This window comes from Pinus tabuliformis, chromosome 4_2, assembly GCF_031772625.1.
Source record: "Pinus tabuliformis cultivar Carrire ecotype Pingquan chromosome 4_2, CPIR1, whole genome shotgun sequence".
Taxonomy (NCBI): domain Eukaryota; kingdom Viridiplantae; phylum Streptophyta; class Pinopsida; order Pinales; family Pinaceae; genus Pinus; species Pinus tabuliformis.
Genome location: NC_142304.1, coordinates 174,706,314 through 174,723,378, shown reverse-complemented (window position 1 = coordinate 174,723,378; position 17,065 = coordinate 174,706,314). Strand labels below are relative to the sequence as shown.

Genomic DNA, 17,065 nt, shown 5'->3' with positions numbered 1-17,065 from the left:
AAATTTGGCTCCAACGATTTTAAATTTTAAATTTCGTTTATTTTCCGTCCATGTGAAGTCAGCCTGCCCCTCCAAAAGCACATTTCGGCCTTTATAAATACAAGGATAATTTGCCGTCCAAAGACACAAGAAAATCCATTGATCTCTCTGAAACGAAGTGCAGCCTTGTAGAGCATTGAAGATCTAATGAGGAGGCTACTTTAAAAAGGTTTACGGGCTATGTTTGTCTTTAATCTGTTCTTAAGGGATTCGTTGGGCATATCAGTGGCCTTTCAGCCTCTTTGAAGTTGATTCCGAGTGTTTTTTACAGTGGTTTATATCACACATTCTCTGGAGTTGCATAGTCCTGCGACCTTGTATAATCAGGCATATCTTGCATATATCCTTGTGCATGGCTATCGTTGGGCTCTGATTTGTTTTGCAGGTGATTCTGATGGATCTCATGTGCTAAACTAGGGCAAATTTCTGAGTATTTCTTCAGACCCCTTGTGGAGTATTTTTTGCCCTCAGACATCTATAGCATATTTTGGCCCTGTTCTGGCATAGTTTCACCATTTATCTGGTCTATGGTACAAGACCTAACTTCTGTCCAAATTTTGGCCCTCAAGTTCAGAGGCATGTGGATATTTTGGCACCTCAAACTGTGATCTAAACCCTTCATTGTCTATGGTAAAGTTCAGTATTAATTCGGTCTTTCATCTCAGAAATATTGCACTTGTATTTGACCTTCATTTCAGAAGTATTGTGACACTGTTCCTATGGATCTTTGATTGGGGTTTAGCCTGGCCACCACCGAGCTTTCTTTAGCGAGTCTGTTGCAAGCGCACTGTTCGATTAAATGACACAGATCTGAGCCCCCCTTTAGCCCTACAAATCTGAGAAGTTATTCAAGGCTTGCATCTAAATCAGTGGAGTAGTCTTAGCCCTAGAGCACACATTATGTTAACGCAGACCTAAGGCACATACTGGAGAAGTTTCAGCCCCCTGTAATAGGGCTTACTCTTAAGACATAGTTAAAGGGGTATTTGATATCCTTGCTGAGGAAGATCTACAAGGTTGATCTGGTTGTTTGTGGTAAGACTTGATCCAAAGTTCTGAAGATCTTTGTAGCAAATCAGAGCTTCACTAATTTAGCAGCACTAGAATTTTTAGACAGTTCTGGAAGGTTCTTTTGTACCCTAGTTTTGAAGAACTACAGAGACTAACTTTAATAGGTTCCGCACTAGGCATCAAAAGTTACGCGTTACATCAGCACTTGGAAGGCATCAAGAATAGAGGTTCCCCCTGTAATAGGGCTTACTCTTAAGACATAGTTAAAGGGGTATTTGATATCCTTGCTGAGGAAGATCTACAAGGTTGATCTGGTTGTTTGTGGTAAGACTTGATCCAAAGTTCTGAAGATCTTTGTAGCAAATCAGAGCTTCACTAATTTAGCAGCACTAGAATTTTTAGACAGTTCTGGAAGGTTCTTTTGTACCCTAGTTTTGAAGAACTACAGAGACTAACTTTAATAGGTTCCGCACTAGGCATCAAAAGTTACGCGTTACATCAGCACTTGGAAGGCATCAAGAATAGAGGTTATATTGAAGCGTAGTATTTGACATTTCATTCTTGGCTGTTCACTGTGTTTACCTTTCTCAGATCTAAAGACTGTAGCAGATATCATCCTTAATTGAAGCAGCAGGCATTGGAGTATTCTTGTTCTGTAGTCTGTTGAAATTCAGAAAGGGATGGCATCTTGAGGACATTACTCAGAAGAAGCCCCATCTACAGCACATGTTGATATCTGTAAAAAGACATCACTGGATCAGCAGATCAGAGCTACAGGAATTCTTGCTCAGTTTACTAATCAAATCACTTTGCAGCAGTTGAAGATGTTTGGTCTTTTATTGTACATCTGAAGTGCATATTAGCAGTAAGGGTTTGATTGAACATTTTTGTAAGTGGGTCATTATCCCTGGTATGGGAACCCACAGTTGTCTGTATATTTTATTGTCATTTTCAGGGTGGTTGGGTGGTGCAAGGCAACAGACTGAAGTCTCCTTCAGGTTGCAGCCTGAAAATACTTCAGGTTGGCAAGGAAGTGCTAGGGAAAATTGAAGCTTGTGGGGTGTTGGAGCATCCTATTAGTTGTAGCTAATAAAATCAGCGCATTGAGGCATCCTTCCAGTTGGCGCTGATAAATCAGAGTGTAGGAGCATCCTTTCAAGAGTTGGAGCTTCCTGATAAATTGAATGTTTTTCTAGAGTACTAGGGAGTCAAGGCTTCCCTTTTCAGTTGGAGCTGAAGCATATTTTGTACTCATAAAGATTATTAGAAAAGCATTTGGTGGTTTTTCTCCCAGAAGGGTTTCCACCTAAAAACTTATTGTCCATTGTTCTCTTGATGTGTTGATGTTTACTTGTTGTTGATACTCAAATTAATAAATTTACTAATTGATAAGAAATATTGATTCACCCCCCTCTCAGTATTTCCAACAGTATTGTAATTTGTTGTACATCTACAACTCAAAACTGAATTATTTTAGCACCATCATGATCAATATCCATTAAAAACATGTCTAAGCCAATCCTCCCCCTCGTATAGGTCATTCTATTAATATGCACATTTTTTTCTTCTTAACTCCCAACTTGTACTTAATGCTAAAAGCCCTAATCCACAAGGTACAACTCAATAGGGAACTACTATGACAATCACCATTGTAAACTGAGTTACCTATCCTCTTCACTTTAGGCCATCTCTCCTTCATTTTAATGGGACTATCCCTACTAGGATTGCTAAAGCTACGCAATGAGGCACAAGGTGATACTTAAGTAGTTTTAGTAAAGGTTACATTATCGAGATGCCCTTGGCGGGGTTGCCCTAATGCAGCAAGAAATTTTCCATGGAAAATTTTGGAAACACAATAAATACATCAATTTTTGTCGGAATTTCTATTGTGACCACATTCTAGAAATCAACTGACCACCTTGCATCTATTGCAATTGATTTCGTGGAAATATGAGCACTTTGTCAAAAAATAATTACTCCTAAAGTTAGATTTCCCTCAAAAAATGCAATGAGACCTTAGATCTAGGGTTTGGAACCTCATAGATCTTCTCCAAGGTGGATGCATAGCTTTCCAAGGTGAAAAGTCTAATAATATCCTCATAATGCGGCATGTATGACTCTCTAAAAGAAGTCCTCAAATAATGAGTAAATGTGCAAATGAAGCCCTCTTCCAAGGAGGAGCATCCCCAATAATAGCATGAACATGTGTGCAACAAGGTTTCAAAAGGTGGAGTTCTTCCCAAAATGAAGGTTTTGTACCATAAGACCACCTGCAGGCAAAACGCCCCAATAATTGTCATAAGAAGATGTACAATGTAACCTCCAAAGTGTATGTGTGGCTCTTCCAAGGTGGATGTCCTCAATATTAGGCATGAACCAATTCACACACCCCAAACATAGTATGAATGAGATCTCTAAGGAAACGTTCCATCCATAATCAATAAAATAAGCTCTATTGTATGACTCTCTAAATGAAGAAGTCCAACAATGAGTAAATATGCAAATGAAGTTGTTCCAAGGTGGAAGTCCCCAATAATAACATGAAAATGTGTGCAACTATTGAAGAAATGTAACTAGTGTCGGTCTTCATAATGAAAAATTATTTTTAATTTATTTTTCTTTTGTTAATTATGCATGTTCTTCATGCTTTAGAAGTCAAAAAGAGTCAAAGAAATTTGTAAAAGAGTCATGTCAAATTTGACATTTGTAAATAAAGGAAAAAAAAAATTATTCTTAAAAAATTTGTTATCAAACCTTCAAGTCGGCTCTCCCTCTGTAAAATCAGCCTGTGTGGCATCTATTCACCATCCTGGATAGATATATAAAGAAGTAACTTCAAAAGGGTATAGTTCAAAATTTGGTCTGCCTTTCACATGTGCGAGTTCTCTTAAGTTATGTGACAGGGCTGAAAAACTGAAGCAGCCTGCAATTTATGACAGGGCCAAAATTCCTCTGAAGTTGGTAACAAGACCGTGATCTGATTTTTGCAGCATGATTGAAGTTTGACGAAGCTTTACTTTGACTTTGACTTGCGAGGAGGGATGACTTGGAGGATCTTTGGTCTTAGGTTGGATATCTCATTTTGACTTGATTCTATAAGACGATTGTGGGTTTTCCCCTTTGTGGGGTTTTGCCCCGGCCTGAAAGGCTAAATTTTGTGTCTCTTGCTTCTTTGTGATCTTGGAAGGTTCATTTGTCTAATTGCTTGATGAAAAAGGAAAAATAAATAACAAAAAAAAGAAGATTAACTCTCACAAGTAATTACCAAGTAAGAAAACACTATTACTAGACAGAAGATAGAAAGTCATCTTTGGAGCAACTATATTTGAAGACATCTCGAATAGAATGTTATGTAAAAAATAGTTAGATTAGGTTTATTATTTAAATTTCAGTTGTATTAAACGAAAGGGCACGATCATAAGATCATGCCCTTTCCCCAAAGGGTGTCCATGGCAGTATATAAGCCAAGAACCCCATTTGTAATCATCATCATCTATCTATTCATTATTAATAAGAAATATATATATATATATATATATATATATATATCTTCTGTATATCGAGAAGTTTTTTCCACTTCATCTGGTATCCGAGCGGTTCGGTTCTCAGGCTGTCCATCCGCTGACTCCATTGTCCACTCATTCCAGCTACATCCCAAACCTGGCATCCCCTTCATTCAAATATTCGTCCTATAACCCACGCATATCCGCCTCCTTGTCCACGCACTTCCCGCCTTACAAAATCCTTCATCTTCCTTGCGTGGGCTCTGCGGATTATTATTTTTCCTTAAATGGGCAGTTACCCCTCGTCTTATCTTCGGCTAACTATTATTAATTAATTAATTGTTTCATTTCCGATTTTTTCCATTAGTTTATTGAACAATAACTCTGTGCAGCACAGTCTAATCGTGTTTTTCCTGCAATCTAATCTTGTTCCCCCCCCCCCAGTCAAGTCAATATAATAGTACATCAAAAAATATTGGTACAAGTGTGGTAAGGGAAGCCCCGCATGAGGATCTTTCTTCTCAGATTTACCATTTTCCACGAACAAAGTGCAGGACTCTGTCGTGGACAATACAATTGTCGCTCCCATTACCTACCACTATTTCCAACCATAGCTCGGATATTTCGGACACTCCCTTTCCGTTGCCTCATCAATCATCCGCCATTCTAACCCGCGATTCCTGTCTTTTTATTAAAATCGTGTCGCTCGTCCTCCTGACCACCCGCTTCACGTATTCGTGTCGTTCTAGCCGCATGTAGTGGCCGTACTAAATAAAGAGCCATTACTGAACTGTGAAACTATAAAGATGGTGAAACTGTAAAAATTTACAGAACTGTTTGAAATAGTATTAATTGATTTGATGAAGTACTTACCTGGTCTGCTACTGCTGTTGCGATGAGGATGCTGCAGAATTTCTCCAGAGCTCTCGTTACCGAATGACCAAAACCACCCAGCCAAATCGAATATACCTAGATACTCGATCCAGTATGCTTCTCAACCGATGCATATCGTTCCCCCGTGCCCAGAAACTTCAAAACAAGCAAGGCTCAATAGTTCCGAATCATAACCATTATGTGTAAATATCCTCTCCTTCCTCCTCCAACAGCACCCGAATCAGTTTCTTTCCCACTCACAGCAAATGCCCTCTCAAGGCAAGGAACACGGACCTCCTTCCCTGCCTTCGGCCTCTCCTTATGTACCCTTTATTAGCGGTGGTTTCTCCCTCCACCTATGAGCCCACCGCATCCCTTCTCAATGACACCTCTCAACATGCAGAGTCGTATCTTATCTTCAGGATATTTTAACATGTGCCATTTCACTTTGATTAAAATTTTTATATGTTTAATTAAAAGTCTTAAGTCCTATGTTTAATTATTTGTCCTATGCTTTATTTTGATTTAATTTATCCCTTTAATAATTCATTCATATACTTTATTAAAATTTCTCAAATAGATAATTATATAACCTGATTTTTAAGACTTTACATAATTCTTTACATTTATTTTCTTTATAACCCTTCTTTTTACTTTATACTTTTAAACTTAATATCATTGGTAATCGCTCATTAATCATGAGGCATTAAGTAATATGTGCTGATGGGTGAATGCGACTTTTCTATATGAAGGGGTGTCAGGATATTTAATATTTTAGGTAACTTAGAATATAGTTAATAGTGCAGTGCATGCGATACATGCATATGTAGCTATCATATGCATGCATCGTATGCATGCTAATATTCTCGTGCTCTCTATATTAATGATGGGTCATTACATACACCCCTCCTTCAGAAAACTTCGTCCCGAAGTTAGAGTTCAATACTTATAATAGTGATTAGTACATTCTTGTTCGGATTGAGTATTGAGGTTAAATTTTTACTTAATGTGAGAACACTATAAAATTGGTGTTTTGAATACTTTTAGGTTTATAACTTAATGATCATGTTTTACTTCATCAGGCCCCCCCCCCAGGCTATCACTACATCATCCTATCCTTCCTAATCTCTTCCGCTCCCATCCTATCCGTCCTCTACTGGAGTATGCCATGGCGTCAGTTATACTGACCTTACCATTCATAAACTCCAAGGGTGACAGCGTTGGCTATACCGACCTGATCCCTAGTAGGCATCTGGCAGTCATCATCACACGTCTAGGGGAGCGTGACTCGCACAGTCCTCCCATGACTCCAGGGTTCGGAGGATAAACGGTGGGCAACACCTCCACCCCTCCCAGTAGAATCAGGGTTAATACCCTATCATGGAATCTCTTTGAGCCTTAATTGTTCTGAAGTTTCTGTCATCACGTGGTCATTTTGGTAACGGATTTGATCTGCAATCATAAACACTTGTCCATGCATTTATAACATGTGCATTAATATTTTCAAAAACACATAGCTTATGTATATTTCATACATGTCATTTAAAGTATAACATACCTTGCCATAATCTATTCATGTCATTAGCTTTCATATTACAAGATAATCATTCTTTTGTGTATTGTTTGTGCATAAAACTTATGACTTTAAATTGCTAACTGACACTTGATATTTGATCTTACGAGCACATATCGTTATGTTTCAAACATTCATCGATCTGTATGTGTTTGCTCCAGTAACAACTAGCTGGGTTATTGTCTTACTTGGTAACAAAATGCATCATATAGTCATTAGTAAAGACAAATCTCAATTCCTTCTTTTTACAATAATGTTATTTGGTGTATTCTTTTATATATAAACTGTTTGAAATACCTAGCTCAAAGTATGGTATGCAACACATTTTGGGAACATATTTTGTACTCAACATTTCCTTTAACAATAATACACCGAACACTGCTCTATGTCAAAAAAAATTAATGCCAGTCCACTGTGCTCTACAACATCAAGAACCCTAGAAAAATAATAACCTGACTCCTGCGATTTAAGCACAATTCCTATTCTCAATTTTGTATAATTTACATCTCTGGACTTGGTATAAATAATTGGATCACAGTGCAAGTAGATTAGAATGTTATTTGGTTCGAGAATATCATCAGCAGCACCTATGATTGTACTTGTTCATGACTTTACTTCAGATAAGATAGACATTTTTGAGGTAGGTCTGCTAACCAGATAGAAAACTTCATGCTTTGGCACACTCCTATGAAGGCATATGTCAACTCTGGACAAGTTACACAACACCATATTTCGCAATTTTGTAATTTGGGGAGCTGATTCTACTTTCTTTCAAACAAAGCCACTTTTGACAAAGGCAGATCAAGAAATATGAAATTGGTGATTTTGCTTCATCTATCATAACATTAGATATATCTGGTATTTTTTTCCAAACCCCATCCATATTCCAGTAGCCTTAACAGGGTTAAATGACTGGCCTTTGAAATTGTTTAAGGACTCAAACAGTTTAAAACAAAATAGGAACCAATATGGTTTTGTAACAAAGATTATCTTTATCAGCCTTTGTTTCCATTTTCGTTTCAAGCAATGCCATGATACACAATCTACAGCTTACAGATAACAACCGATGTGAAAAAAAAAGATCACTGCATCCTTCACACAAACTCAGAAATTAAGAGAATATACAGGAGGGAATTCTACATCTTTTACTGTGGTATAGTGATAATAATATGGCTAAATTATGTATAACAGCTGGGGTAATTTTGAGTAAGGAAGATATTATATGTGACTCTTTAGAGACCTCATTGAATGTTATTTGTCCACAGTATATATATATTTTCTGAGGTAAAAACTATTACGAAAACATCTACAGAAGTTTTCATACGAACTTGAAGAAAGGTCTCATAGAAGAACTTTATACAAACTCAATTATCAAGGAGGAATATCTACGAGGTTGTAGTAGAGTAGAATTATCATCACATCTCGGCAACTACTTTAGAGATTGAAATGTCCCGAACAATAACTACAGGAGCCAATAACAAAAGACTGTATTAACTGTAATCAAATGTACCAGCAGTAGAATGTGTGAGGTTTAAGGTTTATGTGATGGTTCTGTTCATGTATAAGGTAGGCATGTAGCAACAGAACTAGCCTTCAAACAATTTAAAGATGTTCCTAAATCGCGTCAATCCAACAGTGAAGAATATATCATTACAGAGCACCATTGATTATAAAAGGCAAGAGCAGCTTCTTACCATTCAACAACTTGTGGTTTCTATGCAAGATAGAAGAAGACAGGTTGAGGAGTGAGTCCCCTAGTAATTATAAAGGAGGATGACTAAACAAAATGAATATTTAGAAGTTTGTAAGAATATAAACATCATTACCACTTGCTTGTCACTGGAGTATAAATAATAGTAAAAACGAATCCATCCAAGCAAAATTTACAATTACAAGAGACTAATAATAGTTAAAAGAATAATATCAAAATATTCAAGAAAGTACTTATCTCTAGAGAATATGTCAACTCCTTTTCGTTCAACTCTTCAAGGAGTTAATCTCGTCCTTGATCCAAATATGTCAGGACATCCTTCCCAACAAGCATTTTCTCTAGCTTCCCAGTAACCACCAGAATACTTATAAGTGCTTTGGTCATTCTCCCTTCTGAACCAATCGGGGCTTCCATCCCTTCTCTTGCAGTTTGTAAGCCTGTCTCTGTTTCTGTTCATGTCGCAACTTTTCAGCATTCGCTAGATCATATTCTCCACATTCAAGATGGCGTTGATCAGGTCTCAGCCTGGAATCTGTGGGTGGTAACTTCTCCTTAAGTCCAGGTGTCAGCTCATTCAATGTTATAGCAAACGAGGTTAAATTGTATCTTGAGGGACATTCTGGGGGATCAGAACTCTATTTGAAATTTGAAGAGTTTTGTCAGCAAAAGTTTCTGAAATCACAATATATATATATATATATATATATATATATATATTTTTTTTCACAAAAGTGCAAAGTTTAGGATCAACCACTTAAACTCCCTACCAAAGCAAAATAACATCCTATGCACGACCTATCATATAAACTATTATACTTCAATCTAATTATCTAGATCGCTGTGTTCTATAATCCAACTCTAAATGTTTCATTGATTACTTGTTTGAATGGTATAAAGTTAATGTAAAATTTATTGCTTGGAACTATATTATAGAATATTGGGAAAGGTGTCCACGAGATTTGAACCTTGTCTCCTCATAGTAAGCATCCCCTACTTGCTGTTCAACCATAGGCCAATGGACTGCTTATGTAAATCAGTTGTAAAGCAATATAAACCATCTCAAATAAATTGATCAACTATACCACCACATGTTAGTATGCTGATCTCCTTTACCCGACTATCGGATTCCTTTGTAATTCCAACAATCCATCAATAAATCTAACATCATATATAAAATCTTTTATTATGTTCACTTCGAGTTCTCCGTTCACTTTTCTTCATTATTCCAAACCTTACTCCTACAAAATATTATCCAAAAGCGATACCTCCCCTGTGATCAAAGTAATACTTTATGATCATTGTCACCATAAAATCAGCACACAAACAACATTAGCCGAGAATATATTACTAACTATGCAACTACGTAAAACATCGTTTTAAAAAGGATCAAGTGAGTGCAATCACCATAGAGTTTAAGGAATAAACTCACGCAAAAGATAATAGAATCAAACAGAAGTGCAATATAGAACTGTACAAATAAAGTTATCTTTGTAAATGCTAGAATTGATTCATCCAATGATAGAGTCAATTTATGTTTTAAAACACTTGAGGGAACTATTAATGTTCAAGCTAAAAGCATTACATCATCCTAAAGTTTTAAACTATAACTGGTACTTGCTCTCAAATTTATAGCCTTTTTCAGTAGAGAAAGCAACATACGAAGCATATTATTCTGCTTTAGGAGCGGCATGAAACACTTGACAGCATTTCTGAATCATTCACATTAACATCTATTCCACTTGCCATCCAAACTAATTCGTATGATTGTCATCTAAACTATTTCATTTCTCTACAACCACTGGTTGCATTGTCTAAATAAATTGTCATAAATAATCAACCAAGTTCTTGTTGGATTTTGGAGCTATGTTCGGTCTTCAGAATTGGTCTTAGCCCTCCAAAATAAAGAGAAATAACAAATATGGATTGTATTTCAAGCCACCCTAATTAATTTTCTTGGGGTTATAAGGTATGTTGTGTTTGTCCTCTGCTGGTTCTAAATGTCATCCCTTTAACGGTCAATGACAATTCCATTTTACTTTTTCTAATTATTCCTCTCTTCTAGCTAGTTTAAAGAAAATAACTTTACCTGATTTATATTGTACTTAGTAAGGGGTGGCTTACCACATCCAGCAGATTAAGATATTAAGTTCAATTAGAATTTGTCCAGCTTATTATGTGAACACTCTTTTATGATAAGTCCATAAAGTTTGATTCAGTCCAACTAATTTTAACCTGAAAAAAGTAACAAAGTATCCTTTTAAAAACCATATTATTGCAGCAACATTAAATCCTTGGCAAATCTGTATTGCCTTCGAAATATTATACACTGTAAATAATAATAATAATTTTATGGAAAATGTTTGACCTTTTTATGTTTTATCTATTTTATGGAGTATACGCAATATTTTTAATTTAACTCATTAATTTTGCAACCATAAGGCATGTCTCCCTATAAGAATGCAAGAAAATAAAATCCTGTAATAACTATGCATGAGTAGATTCTACAGTCAACCAAGCATCAAAACCAAAATGAACCTAACCCTATTTTCAAGGATAATGATAAGTTCAATGCTTTGTATGATTTCAAACCAAAAGCTTCAGTTTCAGCTTCAGCAATTAAAATCCTTTGTTCTTCAATAGCTTATTCCAAACATGTTCCACCTAAAGTCTCCCTTCTGTTCCAAAAGATTTCTAAAATTTCTAGCCACAAGTTTATGTATCAAAGCCTACACAGCCAGAAAAATAGAGAGTAAATAATCTAAGGCGTGATGGTAGTAAACAAATTGGGAACAACCTAACATCTATATCATTTGGAACCACTACGACATCATCAATTCAAGACAAACAAACATGGTGTTAGTCCAACATTAACTCAAAATATATCCAATCAATACATGTTTGGAATGCAAAGATACTGTACATTCATAGAAAAAGGATGGAAGAGAATTTGAAAAAAATACAATAACGAAGGGAATTTGACTAAAGCAAACAAGAAGGCAATATAATGACACAATATGTTACGAACTTACAAAAGCAAGCAAGTGAATAGTATAAAAAAATAGCCCATATAACAGTTAGTTGGAAGCAGTCATGCATCCTGATGAAATAAGTGGCATAAAACCTGTTCAACGCTGACCAAAAGGAAATTATGCAAGGTCCAATTTTATGATCGTGGGATATATAGGGCTGTAGCATCGTAAAAAAAAATGCAGTTCTGAAGTTCCAGGGCTTCAAATAGTGAAATAAGCTATCTCAATGAGTTATGTAAGGGCTCTATCCCTCTCTCGATTGTCCCTTGAGCCCAAAATTTCATCACTTGTTTCATGGCCTCTAAACCCAACATTTATTGTGACTGAAAATGCAGATTAAGCAACGTTTGACTCGTGGTGGACCAATTTAAACAAAACAAAAAAATTACTGGGTTAGAAAAATAGGCAAACATATTGCGATTGCAAATCCCAAAATTTGATATCCCCAACATGAAGTCCAAGTACTGAAAACTATTAGCACTAGCATATTGGCATAGGATCAAATCTTCCCCAGGACAGCCACAGCTTTGAGGCAATGCAACAAACATTCTTGCAAGCATTGAAAAGGAAGTACAAAAAATAGTGTGTTTTGCAGCAGTTCATGGACTGTGCACATTCGTCAAAGCATGCAAAGACAGACAAATGGACTTTTGCCATTCACAATCAACCCCTTTTTTTTTAAGGGACTTTGTTGAATCCTTTTGGGAGGGTGACTTCAAGAGTACACTGGATTGCGAAGGCGGATGAGTGAAATTGTAAGCTGATACTCTGTGATAATCAAAAATTCGTAAACAGACAGTGCAGACCTCCCAACCTGTGGTGAGAACATGGGTGGCTAAGAAGCATGGAATTACAGTTTGAGCACTAGCTTTGCCAGCTACGCTTAATTTATCCTCTAACATCCACACAAACCTTTGGTCAACTGAATAATCCAAAATAAAATTATGGGCTAAAGTGGTATTAGAACCCAAGTTCTGTGACTTAGGACTCCGATTGCTAAATGTCCTAATCTATAAGATATTTCGAGTTTTAAGAGATGCAGGATTGTCTCGTATTTGGTGCATTGAAGGTTGTTTGAGGTGTTTCTGTAGTTTTTCCATCTTCGTAATTGATTTTGGAAGTTACTGGCCGCGATTGAGTTAATTTCTGGACGTTTTCCTATATTCCTTCGCAAAATGGGCACTGAAAATTACAAAAATTATCTATTTGGTTTCCATGGTCGAGCCAGTGCAGTACCCAGAGCCGTCAACATTTCATTCCCAGATATTCTTCACGAATATTGAATTCAAGCACACACAAAACCTAAGTTCCCCTACCATGAGCTCAGAACAAATAAAATCAAGAATGTGGAAAGAGGGTATGAGGATGAAGCTGACAATGTGCTTTTCGAACTCGCATTCATATTCATCGTCAGAGTACTGTTCGACGGTGGAATTATGCCACCCAGAAAACTGTCTTATTCTTCCGGCAAAAAGGATAAAACTTCCACTGGGTTTTCTTCTATGCAATACTCCCATATCACAAAACAGACGCCCTCCATTCTTGCTTCCAAGGCCGTATAAGAAACCTGACGGCCTCAACAATGGCGACTTGCGTAGGAATCTCTGTATTTTTGTTACATAACTAGACATTGCCAGACGCAACAGCGCTCCTCTGTGCCAATATTGCTGCAACTGAACATATTATATGAATTACGGGCTATAATTTGACCGTGGGAAACAACGTGATTCAAAGGCCAGTTGGAGATCGGTATGCGGATAGATCGTGCCAAGGTCAGGGTTTTAGCTAATAAACCCTTCCGGTCTCGTCGAAATCTCGCAAAGCGGTCGTCCTGATCACATTTTCCATTATATCTCATCATTTGCAAATTTCACCCACTGTTACGCGAAAATATCATCCACTGCTACGCGCCTTTGTGTAAAGCTGGTTCACATCTCTGCAATATCATGAAATTTGAGAAACCGGAGAAATATTTACGTTCTTCTTAGCAGCGAACCAGCATAATTACACAATTAGTCCTTTTAGGGCAAATATAATTTTTTTTTTTCGCCCTTAACATTGTTTAGGTACGTTTCCTATTCTTTCCTCCAAAGTTCGCCTTATCTATGCACAGCGCCTCTTCTTTTCTGATAATTTCTTGAAGCTAGCAGATTCTTAAAATAATTGCTGTCGTGCTCTCCTTTTCTGAAATTCTGCAAAGATCTCCGAAATGTGTTCGAATCAGGTCTTACATCGGGCAATTAGCTCAAATCTTAGCAAATCGCTTGCCATTTCCCTCGAATTTGACAAATTCGTGCACATTTCTTCGAGCTTTTTGCAAGTTAAAATACAATTTGTGCGAACCGTGCAGTTTCTTCGCCTTTCACATATATGGTAAAATGTTGCGCAAAATTGCGGAGATTGCCGCGTTGCGAAATTCAGAAGAAAACAAATTTACGGCTACTTGAACTGGGCGCGGGGAGCAAGGGTTTTGCGGGCGGAAGCGTAAGATCTCCTTTTCCGATGCTAATTACATTACCATGAGAGTAAGCCGGAAACGACTGTGCATAAATTCACCAAATTTACTTGAAAATGATCATTTATGCTGTGAATCGAAACAATCATCCGGCAAATGGATATTACTTTCACGGAACTATTCTCGCGACAATAAACCACGGCTCTCGGGATCGAAATTCACTGTATTTACAGAAGATGACTATTTGTGCAATGAATCGAAGCAACCACAAAATTGCGTAGGGTCTCTGAGGTCGCAGGGTTTGAATGAACGCTCTAATACCATATGTAGTGGTCGTACTAAATAAAGAGCCATTACTGAACTGTGAAACTATAAAGATGGTGAAACTGTAAAAATTTACAGAACTGTTTGAAATAGTATTAATTGATTTGATGAAGTACTTACCTGGTCTGCTACTGCTGTTGCGATGAGGACGCTGCAGAACTTCTCCAGAGCTCTCGTTACCGAATGACCAAAACCACCCAGCCAAATCGAGTATACCTAGATACTCGATCCAGTATGCTTCTCAACCGATGCATACCGTTCCCCCGTGCCCAGAAACTTCAAAACAAGCAAGGCTCAATAGTTCCGAATCATAACCAGTATGTGTAAATTTCCTCTCCTTCCTCCTCCAACAGCACCCGAATCAGTTTCTTTCCCACTCACAGCAAATACCCTCTCAAGGCAAAGAACACGGACCTCCTTCCCTGCCTTCGGCCTCTCCTTATGTACCCTTTATTAGCGGTGGTTGCTCCCTCCACCTATGAGCCCACCGCTTCCCTTCTCAATGACACCTCTCAACATGCAGAGTCGTATCTTATCTTCAGGATATTTTAACATGTGCCATTTCACTTTGATTAAAATTTTTATATGTTTAATTAAAAGTCCTAAGTCCTATGTTTAATTATTTGTCCTATGCTTTATTTTGATTTAATTTATCCCTTTAATAATTCATTCACATACTTTATTAAAATTTCTCAAATAGATAATTATATAACCTGATTTTTAAGACTTTACATAATTCTTTACATTTATTTTCTTTATAACCCTTTTTACTTTATACTTTTAAACTTAATATCATTGGTAATCGCTCATTAATCATGAGGCATTAAGTAATATGTGCTGATGGGTGAATGCGACTTTTCTATATGAAGGGGTGTCAGGATATTTAATATTTTAGGTAACTTAGAATATAGTTAATAGTGCAGTGCATGCGATACATGCATATGTAGCTATCATATGCATGCATCGTATGCATGCTAATATTCTCGTGCTCTCTATATTAATGATGGGTCATTACACCGCAGGCCAAACAAATACAATCGCCAATCCATCGATCCGTAGCCATCGTTAAAAGCTGCGGTGATATTCGCTAAATTGTGTTTTTTTGAACAGTCAAAAGGTTCTATTAGTCAACGTGACTCTTCGGGGTAGAAATATATAATATATATATTATATCTAATATATATATTATATATAATATATATTTATATCGGCAAATTATATATAACGGTTAATATATATATATATATATATATATATATATATATATATATATATATATATATATATATATATATATATATATATATACATAACTTAACTTAATTATAGTTATATATATAACATGAATTTAATTAATTAATTAAAAAATTAAACAACAACAACAACAACTTATGTCATATAATTAAATTAATTAATTTAATTTAATTATATAATATAAAATATATATATATATAAACAAAACAAAAAAATATTATTTACGCCGGCACATAAATACACACCCCCGCAAACCCGCTCGATGTTGACAATGACAATGGCGGATTTTCAAAAAAAATTGTTGGATTTGGAGCATTAGATAAATAGCAACCATGATGAGGTCAGTAAAAGTTTAAATTTATTCCAGATCAAGCTTGGGGAACACGCTGACGAAATCAAAAATCTTCATGATACGACAAATCGAATAGAAATAAAGATGGAAAATCAACATGTCCAAACAGAAGTAAACATCGAAGATGCTTTAACAATGCTGAAACTTCTGTGTAAAAAGATGAATTGTACACCTGAACAACTACTAAAAGAAAATGAAGAGAATCAAGAACACATCTCATCAGATTCAACAAAGTCAACAGACTCTCATGAAAAGGTTGAATCCCCAAAAAAATCAGCGACACCCCACCAAGAAGCGAGTAACACGGCCTTTACAAACAAGCAACTTTGGGATACCTTTACTAATCAACACCCTTTTTTTGCTCAACCACTAGCAACATACTAGCAAAGGGCAAAAGTCGAGATGCCTAAATTCAATGGAAACGAAAAAAACAATGTTGCATGGATAAATAAAGCAGAAGAATACTTTGAGAAATATGACATCAATGACGATGACGAAAAGCTCAGGCATGCATCCATGAAAATGGAAGGAGAAGCATATAACTGGTATATGTGGTGGAAAAAAACAACACACGTCATTAGCTGGAGAAATTTTAAAGATGCCTTCTTTAAAGGACTCCAAGGTGTAAGAGAAGAAGAGTTCTTTTCAAAACTCATCAAGTTACGACAAAAAGGAAGTGTGGACGAATACACTCAAGAATGGGAGACCTTAGTAACACGAGTACCTTAGTAATACATCTCAGGACTCAAAAACCCATTTACAAGTAGAACTTGAAATGCATGACATTTCATCAATAGAAGTAGCAAGACGAAAAGCAAAAACAGCCGAAAAGAAATTCGAACAAATATTTTGGTTCCGAAAAAACATATTCAAGACGAAGAACACCTCAGTATGCGGATGCAAAAAATACAAGATATGTTCCACCACATCGACGTGAAGAT

At 36.5% G+C, this 17,065-nt stretch overlaps 1 protein-coding gene across 2 annotated transcripts in view; it reads right to left on the bottom strand.

The window, feature by feature from the left end:
• Nucleotides 1-17,065, bottom strand: part of EMB2775 (ATPase family associated with various cellular activities (AAA)) — a 240,541-nt gene that overhangs the window by 46,401 nt on the left and 177,075 nt on the right. The window contains exon 11 of one of the 2 annotated variants that reach the window (XM_089428400.1): nucleotides 11,408-11,436. The exons of the other annotated variant lie outside the window; for it this stretch is intronic. Coding sequence (XP_089284526.1) covers nucleotides 11,423-11,436 — 14 coding nt within the window. The 3' untranslated portion in view covers nucleotides 11,408-11,422. Of the gene's footprint in view, nucleotides 1-11,407; nucleotides 11,437-17,065 lie in introns of those variants that run through there. 2 annotated transcript variants of the gene reach the window in all.